Source organism: Varroa destructor, unplaced genomic scaffold, assembly GCF_002443255.2.
Source record: "Varroa destructor unplaced genomic scaffold, Vdes_3.0 BEIS01000002.1, whole genome shotgun sequence".
Classification (NCBI taxonomy): domain Eukaryota; kingdom Metazoa; phylum Arthropoda; class Arachnida; order Mesostigmata; family Varroidae; genus Varroa; species Varroa destructor.
Genome location: NW_019211455.1, coordinates 47,601,612 through 47,621,527, shown reverse-complemented (window position 1 = coordinate 47,621,527; position 19,916 = coordinate 47,601,612). Strand labels below are relative to the sequence as shown.

Sequence of the window (19,916 nt, the reverse complement as noted above, 5' to 3'; positions counted from 1 at the left end):
AAAACAATCCAAATTAATGTACATGTAGCCCTCTAATTAATTTTATCACTGGCCCATATTACCCATCATGTTATTTTTGCCTGTGCCAGAAATCGAAACATTTTTCACGTCCGTGTGCTTTCGCCAATATAAATAATCTCAGTAGGAATATATATATATATATACATTACAAACGAGATTGTTAAATGACTCACCGATAAGGGGTGTCGTAATCGACTTCGAGGATTGTCGAGAATCTCGAGGGCCAAAGGGTATCAACTACAGCCATTGTAGTCCCAACTACAAATGCGACAATTCCTGAAAAACGCAAAGTGGACCTTAAAGACAGGTACGATATCATCTACGCGTTAACCCCATATTAAATGTCTACGAAAAAAAATCGCAAACGAAGAAGCAATTGAGCCTCACAACAACGCAGCTGACGATACACTCTAATCATGTGTGATCCAAAGAATTCTGCTGACGCAACACGCTCCGCTTTCCAAATATAGCAGCTGCAATTTTGGCTGATCGATTGATTTGTGTATCCGTCATTATACGTTGCGTCACTTTACGCCATTCCACATCTCGCTGGTCTGCTGTACCGCAGAGCGTATCGTATTTAGGTTTTTGTCTCTTCTGTCTGTACGCTGCCGAACGAACCTTCAGAAACAGGGTCGTTACGAGAGGACCAAGTGTTGAGGAAGCAAGTCTGGTCCATGGGGTGGTTATTTGCGTTAGAACATTATAGACGGCTAGTAAATGACAGGGAATCTTGTTTAGTGCCCAGACTATCTTGAAAAATAGATAAAATAAGACCGATATTTAATTGCAATAAGTCTTTTGTAATAGTTTGCCGTACACTGATTCCCTTAATGAAATGATTTGTTGAAAAGCCGCTACGGAGCTATTGGCTATGGATCCTCCGCCCTGGAATCGTAGTACGGTTTACTATAACGTATGTATATCGGCGATTGACAGCTGTCCCTTAATGTATTTGTCGCTAAGTAGACGAAAACGCCACATTGGTACTGAAATAGTTGTTCCCTGTTTATACAAATATTTACAATGCATATATTCATAAAGTGTCTTTTTTAACTTGTTAAGAGGCTTTATTAAAACGATTGCAGAGATATCCGTCGTATTGGGAGGGCAATAATATCTAGGCTGATATATTATATTGAATTCACATAACCGTTAGTTAAAAAGTTCCACTAAATTACGTAATACGAATCTGACAATATTAGTTATCGTTTACAATATTTTTTTTTTTATTAGATAGAAACCAATAGAAACATATAAGCTGATGTCAAAATAGATCGAATTCTAATTGTTGCTGATTTTTTCAATAGGTGGTTACTAGCTTTTTTTTTTTAATCGCAGAGATTCCCTACGTCATAAGTGCCTATGGAAAACAGTATATCCTCTAACAATGCATAACTCTAGCTAGGCGCTACTAGAGGTTTTCAGTAGACAGAATTATTTTCGGCTTTACGCACTATCCGTCACACGTGAAAAACAGTCATCTCTCTATGGCAGATCTACTCGGAGCTAATGGCGCAGCGACGGTGTCCGATGCGAACGGACGCAGCTTTGGCGGAGAAGACATATCTATCGTACTCTAACAGCCTTGTATTTACCATGTCAGTTTGCATTTGTATCTCACTGCAGCACAGTCTACCCGTCTACTCTCAACGTTTCGTACACTCCCTACCCAATCCCTCCTTCTGTCAGTCCATCTTCGTGCTGCCTATTCTCACGTGCCAATTTCGCAATAAGCACCACCATCGTGTTAAAGCCGATGACAGCCTAGCATTCCATATAACTGAATTTGCTTGTCAGGTACTGCTGCCCTACAGCAGGACGCGTTAACCGGCATCCGGTCGACTTAAGCAATAGCTTCGCCGAACCTGGACCGCTACTGCCTTATACCCACGCCATACCAATGTCAGTAACATCGCAGCAGTGCTATCACCATTGTCGTCGGCTTTGCGACTTCTAAGCGGAAAAGCTAGAAGGTACAACAATAACTACACAGGTGACAGTCGCCGCATGTCAGCAATGCAATACCGCCAGTCGGTAAGACAGCAGACGCAGTCGCCGCCATAGCCATCGACACGGGAGCGACACCGAAGCACTTCATAGTGCTGTTGTCGAACCGTCACTCAGGATCGCGCACCTTGTATAGTCGGAAGACGCGTATAGTATATACGTCCCCGAAACGAACGGACGCATGTAGAGACCCAGGCTGTCAGGCAGCAGGGATCAATTGGCTTAAAACAGCGGTTTGCTTCGTAAAGGAAAGCGCAAATGGGCGAAAACAAAGCGGGGGGGGCTCATGTGTTGAGAGAGAGGAGAACATGTGTGCTAGCGCCATTGGTGGCGACTATCGTAACGATAGTGGCATTTCATGATCAAGGCCGTCCGATGGCCTTCCTTCTTTACTTCAGAATGCAGAGAAAGAAAGTGTAGCCGTTGCAGCTTCTTAGGGCACTTCGGCTCTTGCTACCTATTGCTGCAGGCATCTCCTCGCCATGAGCCAGTGCCTGTGTATGTCTGTTTTCCTTTCGCGTTTGCTTAGTGTGTGTATGTTTGTCTATCTTTTTTTGTTGCTACTAAATGGTAGACGTTTATTTATCTATGGACAGTTGCTATGGGGTTCTTTGTTATTGGGTTGCAACTGTTGTTGCTAAAGATGCGGCAGTTGTTACTGTCGGTGATGCTAAATTTTGCGCCATCTTCATCTGTTTGTCTCCTTTTTTATCGATTGCCTATCTACTCTAATGGGAAATGTCAACGGACGTTCCATTTCGACGGGTTTCATGTTTTGATGTTTGAGCGATTCTCGTGAAAGCCGTACTTACGATCGGTGTTATAGGGGGAGCGGCATAGCCGTGGCACGGGAGAGTGATGAGCTGATGTTTACAGTCGCGTTATACAATAACGGCTTGGGCAACAGTTAGCAAATAAGGTTTTAGGTAGCCAGGCGCACACGATATGATTCATATATAGCGACCAACCGATAGGTTGAACAAGGATAAGGTCAGATTGGGATACCTAGAGATTTCCCGTTTTGTCAGTCGACTGACTGCCTTACGTTCAATACGAGTCATGAATCGATCCTTTTTGTGTAAAAATTATTCAGTAATTGCTGCAGCGTTGCCAGTGGCGTGTTAGCCCGCTTTTCTTCTACCGATCATCGAGTTCCTAGTGGAGCTAATCTACGGGGAAGAAGAATACGCGCCTCATAACACGTGTGGCAACAAAACCTTCTGACGAGTTCAAGATACGAGTGCAAATCAGCGCTTCGACGGTCAACGAATACCACTTAGGCACAAATTCACGTACGAATAGAGATATGCGTGAACGCTTCGCTTGTGAGCTTAATGCCGATCACCTGTCATTATCCGTAACGGGTACTTCAACGGAAAGTAAACAGAGCTTTACCATGACAGTTTTGTCAGTACCACGCTGTGGCAGCCGAAACGCACTGTTCTTGTTGTTAGTTCCGCAGCCGCTTGAGGCGGTAGTTTGGACCCCGGGTAGTGAGACGTCATCACGCAAGCATCGCCTGCCAATGGCAGAATTTCTGTCATCGTTATGATACAGGCTATTGCTGCAGCGCCGGTGCCCTACAAATATTCGTGTTGATGTCTTGTTCCGCTTTACACTAATGGCGGTTTATTTTTAGCACTACCAGCGAAACACAGAAATACGTTTGCTGTCTAACCAACGATATCATCGATCCGACGATTGAGCAACTCCCTACTAGCTGCGCGCCCGCCCCATTCGCCCAGGATACTGCTCAGGGCAGTTATTGGTCACCAAAAGCCATTGCAATAGCGTGTTAGCAACGCTATATCCTTCAAAGGGGCTTTTCATGTAAGGATCACTGTTACACACACATATTGTGTGTGCGACTGCGATACTGGCATTTGCGTTAGTTTTCTAAAAGATTAAAGAGTTGCAGGTTGTAGAGGATCTGACAAGTTCTGTTTACGTATGTTCCCAAAGCATATCTGTATATGCCGATCCAAATGAAATTGTTATGAAACGTCGCTTCTATTAGAACTAACTAAGCCTTTTCGTATAGATTAGCGGCGGATCTTCAATTACTAACAAGATCGACTTCAATAGAATAACGGCGATCCGAAGATCCTGTCTGTTGAATCTTGGAAGATGACAAATTAGAAAACAGGAATCATCAATCATTGGTGTTAGCCAAAATAGAAGAGGTAGCCCGGTAGTAGGAGACACGTGTCATCTTTGTGCTGAAACGTAAGTCATACAACTGGGAATTTACGATCGAATCATCGAATTCCGCCCACAGAACCTTTAGATTGATACATCAGCTACGTGTCGTTGTAATCTATAATTTCGGGTTTGATTTTGACCTCCATCATGGTGCTCCATCCGGCCATTCGGTGATAGATAAGGCCTGATGCGGAAACGTCTAAAAACGTAGCGTTTGACAACGAATCAGCGGGCCCACTACGGAAAGATACCTTTGTCAAACGTGACGAAACTCTTCCGATACAGGATAACAGAACGAATCATCATTAAAATGTGACCACTGCCATGCATCAGTTGAAATAAGAGAATTCTTCCAATGTACCGGCATATCATATAGAAGAAAATTCAAAAATGAAGAACGACTCCAATAGCTTGAGGCAGAAACGTCTACGAATTCTAAATAGCCATTGAAATCAATGAGTGGAAACTGATAACGGATAGGAGGATGCTAGTTACAAATAGTTCATTTGTCAAATCTAGCCCAAAAGTGTTTATAACATACGCTTGTACTTTTATTGTGAAGGAAACTTTCATTGAATAACGAGAACACGAACGTTGAAGACAGCCGACATACAACTATTCCTTTAAAATTCACTGGGTTCACGAAGACGCCCTGGCAGTCAAGTCAACTATGAAGATATTTTCCTCCGATTTCAGCAGGCGTCTATGAATCCTTTCACCAACCTTAAAATATCGTCTTAACGGCATATGTTTCGAACGTCACTATATTGTGTCGACCCCTATCGGAGCAACGTAAGCCGCGTCTGAAACAGAAATTTTCCAGCGGTTATAAGCAACAGGCACTCACTGATCATTAGGTGCGCGCTTATATACGTCTCAAGGAATCACCTGCATGGTTGTAATACCAAGGTCAATTGCAAGTCTGATATGGTCTTTGGCTCGTCTCATCAGTGCTCAGAACCCCCACCTGATCGTATTTCGATGGCATGCCTACAGGATGCGGCATTTATTTCGCGTTCTTTAAATAAATAATTTTCGAAGACTTGCATCGTTTTTTTTTTTTTTTTTTATTTATTTACAAGACAATCAAATTACACTGGGCAACAGTTGTTTTTACCGTACTGATACGATTGTGTCCATTTCTTAGCTCCAGTCTTTGTGCAAGACCTCATTTGGTAGTGTGTCGTTGATAAGGTATCACTTAGGTAAAGAAAAATCCAATATAGATTTTATTATTGGTTAAAAAATTAAGTATGTAGGTATGTCACCATCGTAGAATTGAAAAATTAATTCAGTTTTCATAAAACTGGTATTAACTTTGGCTCTGTTTTTCAGTCTGTTTTTTTTGGAGCAAAAGCATCTCCTAAGGTGAACTCGTAGGAAGCTAAATCAGTTTCCATCATTTCGATACATTCAAAGACAAATTTACTCACACAGTATTAACAACCATCGGTTAACCGTTTGAGCATTTGAATCGTCTGTCTTTCTGGTTTCCAGCTCACTATCCGCGTCTAGAAGATACCTATGTGTAACAAGCTTCAGCGTGTTGGCCAGCTATAATAGCATTGGACTCCCTACATCATTACCCAGATTTACTTTTAAATATGTTCCGCATAGGTCACTGATGGCCAGTTAGCGCTAGCCGCTGATCGCGCCGTAAATTTAGGCTGTGACTTGATGACAAGGGCTACGGGCAAAGTTCAACTTGATACTGGGGTTGCATTCGATATCATCGTCGGACGTTAGCCGCGATGGTTGAGAAATTATTTTTTTGGACATCTAAAAATAGCGTCCGATAGTTTTAGATCTAGCTCGATCCCCTTCCGCCCTCGAACCCTCTGACAGCAGAATTTGGTGTTCCGCCGCCACACAGACAATCTTTGACGGGCAATCACAGTATACCGGCACTAATCAGCCGGAAGATAGATACGAGGGCTGTTGGCAAAACGAAAGCTGATTAGTGACAGAAATCACCGGTACGCTTATATCTAGAACTTCTGCTCGCCGGAACGTGGCTGTGTATTATAGAAGCCTGTATCTCTTGCTATCGACTAGTATGAGCTCTGCTGCGTATACTACTATTCAAGTATCTGTTTAAATCCTTTTGTGGTCCTAGCATACATGTGCTTTTTCGCCGTTTTCCATTATGTCGTAAGCGAAGAGCGAGTAGTATAGCAAGCCGAAGGGTTCGGAGTTATTGTTTGTCACGAGGTCTTCATTAGATCGCCAGTTGTCGTTGGGGCTAAATTGGAACGCGTTGGGACGGGCTACATAGACTAATATTAATACAAATAATTAGGAGAAATCTACAAGAACCATTAGTCGAAGCGAGCCGGGTGATTTGTTGAGCTGGACAATCAGGGTGCTGTTGCCGTACCAGTCAGAAGTGAGTATGAATGGTAAAGACCGAAGTACCGGCGGAAGGAAATTCCGGTTTGCCGGATCGGTTTGTGTCGGGCTTCGGCCGCCGTTGTTTCTTCTTACCGGCTTATTTTAACGGACGAACAATTCACTCAAGTGGACAGACAAAAGGCGTTCCGATTTGGTAAAAACAGAAATCGCTGAAAACGTGTGCAGATATACAAGTCAGCGGGCAAGATAACGACGTAATGTAGATCGCAGCATGGATTGTACGGGTAACTGTAGATGCATATCGTACCAGAATTAGGAACAATCACATTTCAAAGTTAGTCTCTTCTAGCACGGTCGTTGCCGTTTCAGATTAACTGAACCTCAACTTAATAGAAACACTCATAGTCGTTTACAAATAAAAATAAATACCGAAACAACGCTGCAAATTTAAAAGCCATTAACAATAGTTCCCAACCTAAAGCCTGGGAATTATCCTATAATATTTGATTATTCCATAATAATTTCTAACCCTTTCGGCTACAGGCCGTACTTATTCTAAAATCGTTCGTTCGTTGACCGAAAACGCACGGCAGACGGATGCAATCAACTTCGCGTTTTTCGCCCATGATCGTTTCCAGTTTACTGCGACCCAAATGTGACCTTTGCGCTAGCCACTCAAGTATCAATCTTTGATTTGAATAATGAGCTCATATGATAGACAATTTAGAAAAGCTACAGAATATCAATGTTCATATCAGTCTATGAACTATTTAATTTGCTCTATAGTTTCAGCTGTTCCACTATAGAGCTTTCCGAAAATATCACGTCAACGATTCGAGTACATATACTGGCCATGTAATCGTCCCGACTAAACGATGGCATTAGGTATCGTGATTTTATGGGGTTTCTGCTTTCACGATCTGCAGACGGGTTTCCTTTTCCACTCACTACTACATTGGCTGTACTAATGCTGGAACGAGTCACAAACAAACGGAAGCTGAGATATTATAGGCAGCAGGCTACGATGCGTCGCCTCCAACACGGATTTACGACGGATCAGAGCTCCGAAAAGTCGATGTCACGAAAAAAGAGAAAAAAAAAAGCGCTTACATGGAACAGCAAGCTCGGAATAGTGACAGTCCGAATTTCGTGAAATGGGACTTTTTGTGATTACCATAGCTGGGCTACGGTCTATTAACTTGATTAACTCTTCGTACGCTCTGCGGTGTCCATTCGCTAATGATATTTATTAGTCATGTAGGCTGTACGCGTCACCGTCGCAACAAACGTTCACATTCATGTGGCCATGATCGCTATGCGCGGTCATTACCGTTTAGTCTGGTGATGGTTAACGACGGTCGGCTATTAGCAACCCACCGCACATCTGATGGTGTCATTGTCAGGCCCAACTACCTCTTGCTGGGTTTTTCGCTCTTTTTGTGAACCCACACGTGACGGAAAGACGGGAAAATGCAGAACCGTTATATTGTGAAGAACATGCTATCGTATCTTGTTATCGTTGTACTGCTAACGACTGGAAGGAACTACGTGCTACTCGTTACGCTATTGAAAGGCACCGCCGATTTGGCCTTTCGCGGTCCCGCAAAAGATACAAACCAGATTGCGTAAGAGTTATATATGCACTATTGATTCTTATCTTCTGCTGCTTACGATCAACAATGAAACCATAATAGTTATTGATAAAATAGTATTTTATTTATATAAGCCTCGCTACCGATTTCGAACATTTTTTATATCTGGCATACTGTATCCCCCTGCTGGCTAATACTTCATCATGGGTTAATCCGTTTACTTGCTTCATTCTTGGATGCGAAATAGACTCCAAACATCTGTGCTATTATTATCATTAATGTGTCTGATAACATAGCCGGATCACTGATTTTGAGGGTATTACAACGCTCTTCTGAAAAAGCTCAAACAATCATTAGTCATAATTTTACGAACCTGGATGATAGTCATTGACTTAGGAGACAACGAAATCAGTACTGACTCCAATGTTACGGTGGTAGGCCGTGAATCTTATATTTTCGGTCGCGTGACCTTAAGTGGCCTGAAACCGCTTATCGGCAGCGCTTCTCAAATGCCTTCTGATCATTAGCGATCCAGCGAGCAACGTCGCACCAGGATTTCAAGATTCCTCTCTCTTTTCTATAATCTCGGTACACTGGACGTATCTTGTCCATATAGACGCGGTAATTATCGTGCTATTATAATTTATCGTGCAGTTCAATTACCGCGTCCATATAGGGCAGACCAAGTTGACAGTACATAAAAGTTACTGCTGTTACTATTAACATTACCACTTGTTAAACATTACCATTGTAATGTTCGACGATAAATATCGCCTGAACGACCCAATCGAAAACGGAATATTGTCTAAAATACTTCACGAATACAGGATTTAGAGCAATATGTCGCCAGTTGATCAACGGTAGCATCTCATCCGATCACGATTATGCCGTCGGGACGATATGCAGACGAGAAACTAGGGCAAAAAGGGTAACCGACAGAACCAACCCTGCTTGCTTCCGTTCTATTTTTTTTACTGAAATAGAAAAGATCTAAAAATTTTGCCCTCTTTCTTTAAATTGTGTAGTAGCAATAGGGAAGGGAAAATAGACCTATTTACAAATGCGCAATGATCTTTTTCTGTAGAGTAGCGACTCTGATCTGCGTATAGATACACACGCATACTGTTACAGATACTAGCAGGAAATCGTGGCCTTTGTCTAATCGTGTACATACGGCACGAATCCGTACTGCGTATCCAGACTGTGTAGTCCACGACTTTTGAAAAATTGCACGATTTTGATCCCTTTCTCTGTTGTTTCCTAAACAACTCTAATATTAAGCGTTCCCACCTTTATATATATAACAGTGGCGATGATAGCGACAATAACATTTTAATTTTCAAGGTTAATTTTCTGCTATTTTTGTCGTTGGCGCAGTTGCTGAGAATGTTGTTGTTGTTGTTGTTGTTGACGATGCATTCCGATTTTCTCATATATTTGTTCTATTTTTTTATTAATATGTCAACGACGCTGCAAAACAGAAGTCGTAAGTCGTCTCTATAACGAATAAACGAAGCTGGATTAGGTACGTATGGACTTCTCTTGTCTGTTTGTTTTATGAAATGCTACATTTGAGTTGAATATAACAATGGATCCTGGGTACGCTATGGGGCGCCGAAGATATGTGGACTTCAGAGGGCGCGGCCCCAGCGAAACTGGGAGTAGGTAGGTGCACCCCATCTGGAACTATCTAAATGGTGCGACGTCGGAAGATAACGGACAACATCGAACGTATGGAATTCGTTCGATGTTATCACCTAGCTATATCATGTGATTAAACGTTCAGAAAGTGATGTTTTTGAATTTCAACTCAGAAATAATTAGATGATCTAATTTCAAAATTCTCCCAGAATTCAGATTCAGACCAGCTAGTGTTTGCCGCCAGGTAATAAGTAAACACGTTACCACCATAACTCGCAGAGATATATCGTCACAGCTCACGGTGTGTCCATAGACTGGTACGCAGTCAAAATAAAGAACATTAATAGAATTATCTATACAGTTAGCCGGTTATACAGTATGTGCTGAGAACGGAAGTAATTATAGGTGCATTTACTTATGCTAAACAATTATAACTGATAAAGATAATAGCTGTAGCCTACTAAACGAGAATACGCTTTACAAAATTGTTGTATAAATGGCCTGTTGACAACGTCTCAACGGATGCTAATGCAGCGAAAAGGGTGCCTTGTTCGGCATAGACCTCCGTGTATTTTAATCGCGTAAAAAGTACGCCAATGTCAATTAATGACTGATCTTTTACTGCGCCACTAAACGCAGTCTATTTGGGTATGGCAAACCTATGGCACCAGCGCGTACGCCTAGTTTACGACTAACAACAGCCACTCAGGCCAGTACCGAGTTTTTCCTCATCCTTTATTTGACAAACTACAAATCCCATCTACATTAAGCAGCACAATAGTTATCTTCTATGGACGTGCTTACTGTTCCCATGACATGAACCCCTTGCCCCGTCAACAGCCGCTCGTTCATAAGTTTTCTATTATGGTTACGCACGCGTACGCATTCGACCATAATACCAAAACAGGGTACCCATTCGCGCAACTGTTGTGCCTCGTTTCTTACGCCTTAATCCTCATCGTCGTACCTCATTCTTTGTAGCTGTTGTACTTCTCAGTGGTAGAAAAATTGACCTCCTTCCAATTGGCAGCTATCTTCCAGAAGTTATTAAATAATTTGCTAACTTGTGCGGGCAAAGAAGTAACAGCTGGTCATTCTAGTTACAGTTGGTAGAGACACAATGCGTGCAGGGCTACATAGTCATCTGAGTCAGTGTCAGCCATACATTTAGCCGTTATCGTCCGGAGGCAGCAACTTGTGGGTACTGTCCTCGTCTTTTTCATGGCCTGGCTGTCTTTATGGTGTAAGATGGTATACCGCGTGTGGAACTGTCTGGCCGTGTAACGACGATCCCAGCGAGCTTTGTGATCCCAAGGGTAATTACGTTGCGGCTCGACGATGACAACATACAAAGTGTCCATCGCGCAGTATTAACCTCAAGCGCAAGCCGAGAGATGCGTTAGCGAGTGGAATTGCCGACGATTTTATGTCGTTTCTGGCTTTTGCCTGAGCCACCGTGATCCATCAAGGACGTTGCTCATCTCAGCCATTTTAGGGGTTCGGGCACGGCATTCTGCTTGCTTACGGGGTGGCGAGCTAAAAGATGCTATTTAGTGGTCGATTTTGTTCTTAGCTAATTACTGGTGCTGCGGCTCAAGAAACTGTCATGTTTGTTACGAGGGGCATCATTGTTCGTTGAAGTGTCCGACACCCTAAGACGAATCTGCTGAGTGTCGAACAATCGTTTGTTCCTTCGTGCTTTTCGTTGATCATATCGCGTTTTTCTCCACACATAGGAAAGAAAGAATGTTTCTTTTTTTTTTTTCGGTAATTAAGTTTCTGCTCTCTGCCCAGGATACGACTTTGAAGGGACCGTCATAATTCTGAGAGAGTCGCTCCAAAATGTGTTTGTATGCTAGCAAACGGCAGTGGGAATCTTGCAGAGGCGACAGTACATGTTCGTATATAAGGGCGACGATAATAGGCTGGCCATTTGCTTAACATAGTAATGATCGGATTGAAATGGCTATGAAAAGGCAGATTCTTGGCATGAAACATGAAGTTTTCTAATTATTTTAAGTGAATTCTCATCTATATCTATTTGCTATATACATAGGGATATCAGAAATATGCCAGTGTTCAAGAAAGGCAAAACACGTCATGCTTACGTTCCCTGGTGAGTCAAAACATGTCGTTTGTCTTCTAGAGGTCACCGTAATAACTTCCCACAAGCCTTCTACTAAAATAATACAAACGAAGCGCCAATAAGTGGAGAACCCAGACGGTAGGGCCCATGCTTAAATTTCTCAAAATCAAAAGGCAACCAGAACTACTTTAATAGACGTGAGGATAACCATATCAACACACAATACGATCTTTGTACAGTTTCAGTAATTTCTTGCTAAGTCTCTGATCCACGACAATTTGGATCAGAGAAACGACTCACAGTTGCTAAACAGGCCGCCTAAGGCTTCGAATATCAAACGAAGCAACACCTTCATAAACGTATTATGCATTTCATCCTTCACGAGTGCCTCATCACATAGCATTCATGTAACTGTTGAAAAGCTCTCAATTAGACTCAATATATTATTTTATGTTACGAAATTTACACAGTGTATACATGTGTCACTTCGATCAGCCAACCCTTTCGAGACTCAATCGAAGAACTTTTTGTTAATGCTTCTGCACATTAAGAAAAATGTTGCATGGTATGGTCATATTGATACGTATCACAACGAGATACGGCTGCCAAGAAATGATTCAACGTAACTACGCAAGAACTTTAAGTTTATAGCACAGTGTACTACTAGCGTATAACTACACGATTCCAAATTTAAGATCTGGGGTACCTAGTGGCTGGCCGCATTCTACCCGAAGATGTAAAACGGATAAGGAACGCATTTTCAATTTCGAGCTGTTTAACTTACTTGCTGATCTCTGATAGGTTCGACAGGATGTAAACTTGAAAATGATAACTTCTGATGATTGATCAAGGATTGGCATAGAACAAACGTTACGCAAGTTGTACACAGTCAATAGTATAATGGACAAAAGTTGGAAAAAAAGGAAACTAACAACCATTCGTTGGTTTAGGGGCGAGGCCGTATGTTTTGCGTGAAGTTATGCACATCTAACTTTAGTCTCGGCTAGAGCTTGAAAATCTCGAAGTACGGTAGTATAGTTCCATGCACCCGGAACTTATTTCACCTGCACTTAATTCAGTTTTACTATGCATGATACTACATGTATATAGTTTATAATAATAACTGGAGCGTTTCGCTATATCAATAACATACAGAAAAAAGAGCGTTCACTCGATCGAATTTTCTACATGCAGATAAACATTAAACTAACCTCTGCTATGTGTACCCTATTGAATTTCCCCTTTCACTGCACTTATCGCGTACCCTGGTTATCGCTACGTGAACTGCTTTTAACCCCACCATCCGCGTTAGTATCATCTGTTTTAGTTATTCCGTCAATCTTCGGCATGTTATTATTAACAGTCCGCAATAGTTTCTTCGTCCCTTGCCATGACTCCCTGTCTGTTTCCCATGGCGAGAGATCTGCTTGCCTGTTTTGGCCTAACAAGTACAATGGCTGCCCCGTATGTAGAGCGAGTAGTAGCTACTGGACCGCAGAAATGAAGTGCGCCTTGATCATCCACTGTTACGGACGAACCATCACCGAAATAGTAGATACGGAAGGCGGTATATGCGCCATGATAGCGAAGCTACTTTTAGAATCGGTGGATCAGTGTTTAATCGCTCAACGGAGAAGATCGTACTCTGCCTACCCGCCACGAGTCAGGGGTTCTGAGCGGAACAAAATTTACCGACGCCATAGTTGTGCCACCGTATGTAACAGGTAATGGTGAGCACGGAAAGGTTTGTACGGACCAATCGAAAGAATTCGCCCGCACCAACCAAAACCGCTCATAGATACGACAAGTGCGAGAAACGCTGTGGCCGAAGATGATAACGACACCCAGCGTGTATCAAAGAGAGCCAAGTAAGGGGACGTTGCAGGGAAAAAGCGCAGCTGACAACATCAAAGGCCCAGTCCGCTGTAGCAACCCAGCAGTTGGATTGGGCCCGATGTGTTGCCAATGATTCTTTGACCCAGAAACGGTACCGAAAAGATTTGACAGAGTTCTGTATGGGTACGACGAGTTTTTGACAATACTTTACTTATCTAAGACATCTATATATAACATCAATACGGGTGACTAGTAATGTTAAGTTAGGAAACAAAGGTCACTATATTCAACCGAAGAGCTAATGGAGGCATAGTCACATAAAACTACCAATACAAATGTCATCCATGCCAATAATGAATAGCGCACTTTATTTTCCATTAATTTTGCCTTTCGTTCACAATAGGCGTATAATAACAGAAGTAAAATAATTAAAATAATCAACGTTCGTACAATGGCTTAAGGCACAACTATTTAATAACAGTCGCTTCTAGGTAAACGGGATTACAACCCAAAAAAGGTACTCCGTTAATGAACGTCGAAGGGACAAACTGCCTCTACTCGGGGCGCTCTGCTAACTGCGAACATCGGTGGTCACCATCTACCTTAGTTCAATCTAAAGACGACCTAGGTTTGAGGACACAGCCTAGTCTTTACCAGTAAAACGGAGAGGTCAAACAATAAACAATCCACTGATGTCTTTTTTGGCTCGAGATCTAAAAACAACCGTAAAGAAGATCAATAAAAAAATAGAGAGAGAGAGAGAGAGACCTCGACGTTGTCCGAGAGGATATCCCGTATTTCACTGCTAACTCATAGAGATTATGGTATAATTTTCACACAGAATAGTCACAATAAGCATTAGTGCTTCTGTGAGCACATTCTTCACCCTTATTCTTTATCTATCTGCCATCAGCGCTGCATGGCGACGCACTACTGTTTTGCCTCGTATCAAAATAGTTATCGCATACGATAAGCCGGACCCGAATGACACACAGCCACGTGCATTGGCCAAAGTCAAGTAACACGCAACATATACCAGAAGTGGTGACCATCGCAAACAAGCACTAGCTAGGCCATTCATTCTAAAGCAAAATGACGGCGGTCGCCACAGCGACTGGATCCGCCAGCAATTGTCCGCTGAATAAATGGCCCATTCACGTATCATTACGTATATATATACAGTGTATCACACGTGTCGTAGTATAGTCTAACGGCGACGGTTCACTGGTCGGTTAATTTTCTCACGCTCACTATCAGGAAACCGTGGACCTACTTTTATTTTTACGGTTCTTCACGACCGCCATAGTTTTCCTTTCGTTACTTGCTGATCTGGGTTTTGCTCCACCCGGCCTCCAGCGCCGTTCGCCCAGACGTGGACATCATTCCACGATCGAGCCAATGAAGCTTGCTTCTCGAGACAACAAGTGAGTGAGTGAGTGAGTGAGAGAGAGAGAGAGAGAGAGAGAGAGAGAGAGAGAGAGAGAGAGAGAGAAAGGGTTCAAGAGGTTGGCAGACCAGCCAACACTAGAAAGTCGTGGCTCCACGTCACCCGGTCGGCCCAGGCGTCTTAGCGCCATTCATTATCAATTAGTGCTGGTGAAGCTGGCGGGTCAAAAGGTTTGTCGTCATTAGTCAAGTGCAAACCTGCTTTTTTTCTTTATAGCACGAGCTCAGCATACGACTAGCCGCTGCTTCTAGTTAGGCACAGCCGTACATCATTAACGGTTTGCGGTTTTTCTGTCCCCTGATAGACCAAGTTCTATATGGTTAGTATGGACACCTTTGATGCTCCGACGAGGTAGACACGAAATGACTGGCTATGCACGCGACTAGATCATTAGATCAAATGAGGAAAGCTATTATTATAAATAGCAGAGGTGAAAGTCATAACACTGGGACAAGAGATGGCACCGAATTGTGCTATTCCTTAAAAACAGCGGGGGAAGCTCTGTGCGTTAGAGCGAGAGCCGGGGTCTGACCTGCTGAACAGATGTATTTAAGTCGTATTGTTGAATAAATCGTCGCAACTTTTTATTTATAATTTCGGGTACTTGCCTCAAAGCGGCGGGGAATTGAAAAAAGTGAAAATGTATGGGTGTACATTGAAGTACTTTAGAGCCGTGGTTAATATCGCCTTAATATGAGCAAGCTATTATAAAAAATAGGTTCCTTTTTTGTGTGGCACGTTTATCTTCGACTTATCTGCGGCGCTGAATAACGACTAGATAGCGTTATTTAGATTAATATGGTGTTTCTGTTTATGTGTGCTTCGGGCATGAATTCAAAAATAACAGGAATTCGTTTTTGGTATCTTGAGTAGTCATCGGGGGAAAGATCAGTTCCCGTGCTGGTTAGCGCATCCAGCCCTTGGCACCATGGTAATATTTACTTCTGGTATCGTCTTGGCGGCTGTGATTCACAGATAATGTATGCCATACTCCCATTACATAAATTACATGCGTTTTTCCAGGTGATCTGGCCGTCTGCTCTGCACGAATGACCTTTATCTGTTTACATTAATCGATAAACCTCGTATACGGTACAGATATGGATGACTTCGCACTAATAACCTTTATCTGTTTACATTAATTGATGGCGCAGATCTTTTCCGTACTTTTCAGCTCTATATTGTCAAATGACTAGATAAAAGTTAATGGTGTGTAAAAAGCGAAGGCGACGAATATAGGGTACGAGGTAAAGTTGAGCAAGCAGCTTCGTCGGGAATATCAGGTTATTATGGGTATTAAACAGTTGCGGAAAGACGATCAAATAAAACGGCCGCGCCAAATTCAGCCATATAGGAATCAAGCCATATAGGAATGAATTGTGATATCGACAACGAAATATAGTGATTTTGCCCCATCCTCTCCGGAAAAGGTTGGCGTTAAGATATTAATAAAAAATAATAGTATGTTAAAAAAAATTCTAAATTGTCATTCTTTTTCTGGTTGTCCGAACGCGTGTTAATTTGTTAACGTTTCTTATTTTCAGGCACAAAAAAACAGTTGATTAAAGAAGGGAAGACGTAGATTTTGTCTCTGTATAACCTAACCTTTATCCCTCGCCACCCATGTTGGAGGCTAGGTCTCAAGTCTTACAACTGCGCTCATCATAACGAATCCACTTTAAGATTCGTACCCCTCAGGGACATAGAAACAGCAATGCAATTCAGACATGCGCCGACACCATCTTGCTCGCTAGACAATGCTATGAGCGCTGCACAATAACAATGGTCACTTTTTTATCTTAAATTGTTAAAACATTCTTTTTGCCAGAGACCTACAGATCCGCGCCTTGGTAAACGCGGAAAGGGCTATTTATAATAATATTCGATGGGCACGCACTTCTGCGCAGGCTAATCGTGCTCGATTCCCTCGCGAAAACGCTGTTTTGGTAGGAAAACACCCCGATCTTGCAAAGGTCTCCTAATAGTACGTCTCTTTATGGCTGATACATTTTGCATATGGTAAGCTGTGGGTAACGGGCGTCAAGGCACGCCGCCGAACCGAAACAGACTTTAGACTTACAGAACACTTTCACGTCAGATAGAAGTCTCGTCTCGGCTGAATGTTGTATAACAAAATGGGCGAAATTGTCGATAGCACTATCATAATCCTGGCGAGTCTATAATAACAGTCATAGCAACCAATGCTGGCAAACGTAAAAAGCTATCGTCTGTTTTTGTTTTATATCGTGCAACTCAATGCATATTTATTATATGTTTGTCGCGCATAGCTCCGCGACGCAGACGTTAGAATCTATGCTGTCATTGTTGTCAAGTGTTGGTCGTTGTGAAAACGGACATTTTATGACAGCATATAATGTTCCCATCGGGCAACCCTTTCATGTAGAATTACGCAGTTGACAGCCATGTACACATACTACATATGTATGTCACATTTCCATTTGGATTTATAAACACGCAGATGTTTAAAGATTTGATAAATGACTAGAATAGTTGGGTTCGCTGGCACGAAACAAGTGGCCGCCGCAAAGAACGTACTAAAATAGCGCCGTACTATCACAAAACACAAAAGTGCAAGGTATATATAGATATAGGTGTGTGTGTGTGTGTGTGTGTGTGTGTGTGTGTGTGTGTGTGTGTGTGTGTGTGTGTGTGTGTGTGTGTGTGTGTGTGTGTGTGTGTGTGTGTGTGTGTGTGTGTGTGTGTGTGTGTGTGTGTGTGTGTGTGTGTGTGTGTGTGTGTGTGTGTGTGTGTGTGTGTGTGTGTGTGTGTGTGTGTGTGTGTGGGCTCAGCGTCTAAGCGTTTCCAGGCCGTATTACTAGAAGAGGCAGATGCAGAAGTGCTTCGTGTTATCATCCTCTCTGTTATTCAGTTGTTTCAGTATTCGCATTAAAAAAACCACCACAGACACACATCCGGCATTTCCCCGCCGCGGCGAAACTGTCGTCGTCGGATTTACAACCACAGAAAGTCAGGTGATCAAAAACCAATAATCTGTCGATGCACTGATGCTTAGCTATGGCCAGTGAACTATCACAAACGAACGAACGAAAAAGATACATATTATCGCGAATTTGCGAGTAAAAAAAAAAGGTGGAACTTCTGCGAACGTCTCAGGGATATATGCGTGCAATATTGTGCTTTGGATTATTCTTTGGGTGGATAGAGAAACCGGCCAATCACAAGATTTCAAAGAGCACTGCAATAGCACCGGCTAACGCTAGTCGTGTTTGCGGTTCATGACTAAGGGCAAGTGCAACCTGGCGATGGTTTATTGTTAAATATAGTTTGCTGGCTGAGGCTACACAATTCTGTAAAGGTAGAAGGCAGAAACGACTCGTCGTTTCTTACCCGCAGTTCCAAACAGTAAATTCAATAATAACGGGTCTAATTTATAGTGAAAAGAAAGCCCCTCGAGTCAAAACAAACATATTAATAGAGATTAAGGTCCGGCCTCGTTGCCGAATTGTTCGAAGTGGTGCAGAAGCTTCGTGAAAATTTGACAGTTTTGATTTTATACGTATACAATATAAAAGAAAAACATATCTGTCATGTTTTTTCTATCAATATGTTTCATTCCATTCTGTATTTAAGCAATACGTCCCTTGTTGCGGTGGGCATAGTATTTAACTCGCAGGCCGTAATAACTGTTATTTAATATACAAGTCGCGTTCAATAGTTCCGCGCATACAACACCTTCTTTTGGGAAAACCACACATCGCCCTGGAAACTTCAATGTTCAGCGATACAAAAAAAAAGTAGTATCAATCCGCATTCTGTTCTATCGTCTACGTCAGCACGCATCAACGATGCCTGATCTACGATCTATGAATAGGTATTGCATATGTGTGGCAGTGAAAACGAGATACTCTCACGCACACATTGGGCTAGCCAATGAGTACATTGGTGATTCGAGCGGTGACGTTTGTTCTCTCTTCGTTCGGCAACGCGTTCTCTGCTAGCCTAAGTTAGGCGATAGAATATTGCATAGTCCTGCTATACAGGACCTGTTATATATGTTTTTCTAAGCGATAGCGATCTTCACATTCACGATCTGCATGCGGCACCTTAGTAGTCCTGTCGTGTAGAAACCACACATCAACGAGGACTTTACTTTCAGTTTTTCTCGGTCTCGATGATATTCGCTGAATACGGTCTTTTTTTTTTTTTTTTTTTTTTTTTTTTTAGGAAGATAGGTGTCGGGCATCGATCGAGCCGTTATTATTTTAACATCCGATTGATTGCAGTAAGAGAGGCGAAAAAAGTACTCAGTCGCTGCCTGCTGTGAACCACGCTCCCGTAGAGACCCTATCTCGTTATCGGAACGAGCAGTCAACTGGAATGAATGGGTTATTCCACCAGTCAACGTCTGCTTGGCTGCTTAATTCGTCTAACGGGCAGTCCGTCATTTCACTGGAAAAACACCCTAAGAGATAGAAAAATAGAGAAGAAAACAGTGCCCAGGTTTGTTTTGTGGTGATCGTTAACTGAGCCGTCGCTAATCGCGCGACGAACTCACGGTGCCAATTATGTCCCTGATTTTCGGCAGCGGATCACGAATAGAAGACGCTGTTAGACAGACTAATCGGTAGCTCGAATTGCGGTATTGTGCAATCCAAGCGTTACTTTTGGGTTTTTGGAACGTTCAGATCTGGATTGCAGAATGCTCTATAGATTATTTTCTTTGCTGGCTCTGTCGTGATATTTGCCG

The 19,916-nt window shown here is 42.5% G+C and overlaps 1 protein-coding gene across 9 annotated transcripts in view; it reads right to left on the bottom strand.

Moving 5' to 3' along the window:
* The window catches only part of mol (dual oxidase maturation factor 1 mol), a 107,710-nt gene that overhangs the window by 9,450 nt on the left and 78,344 nt on the right, over positions 1-19,916 (bottom strand). For all 9 annotated transcript variants that reach the window (XM_086978710.1, XM_086978711.1, XM_086978709.1 and 6 more), the window contains one exon: positions 195-297. In XM_086978710.1, coding sequence (XP_086834836.1) covers positions 195-297 — 103 coding nt within the window. The remainder of the gene's footprint in view (positions 1-194; positions 298-19,916) is intronic.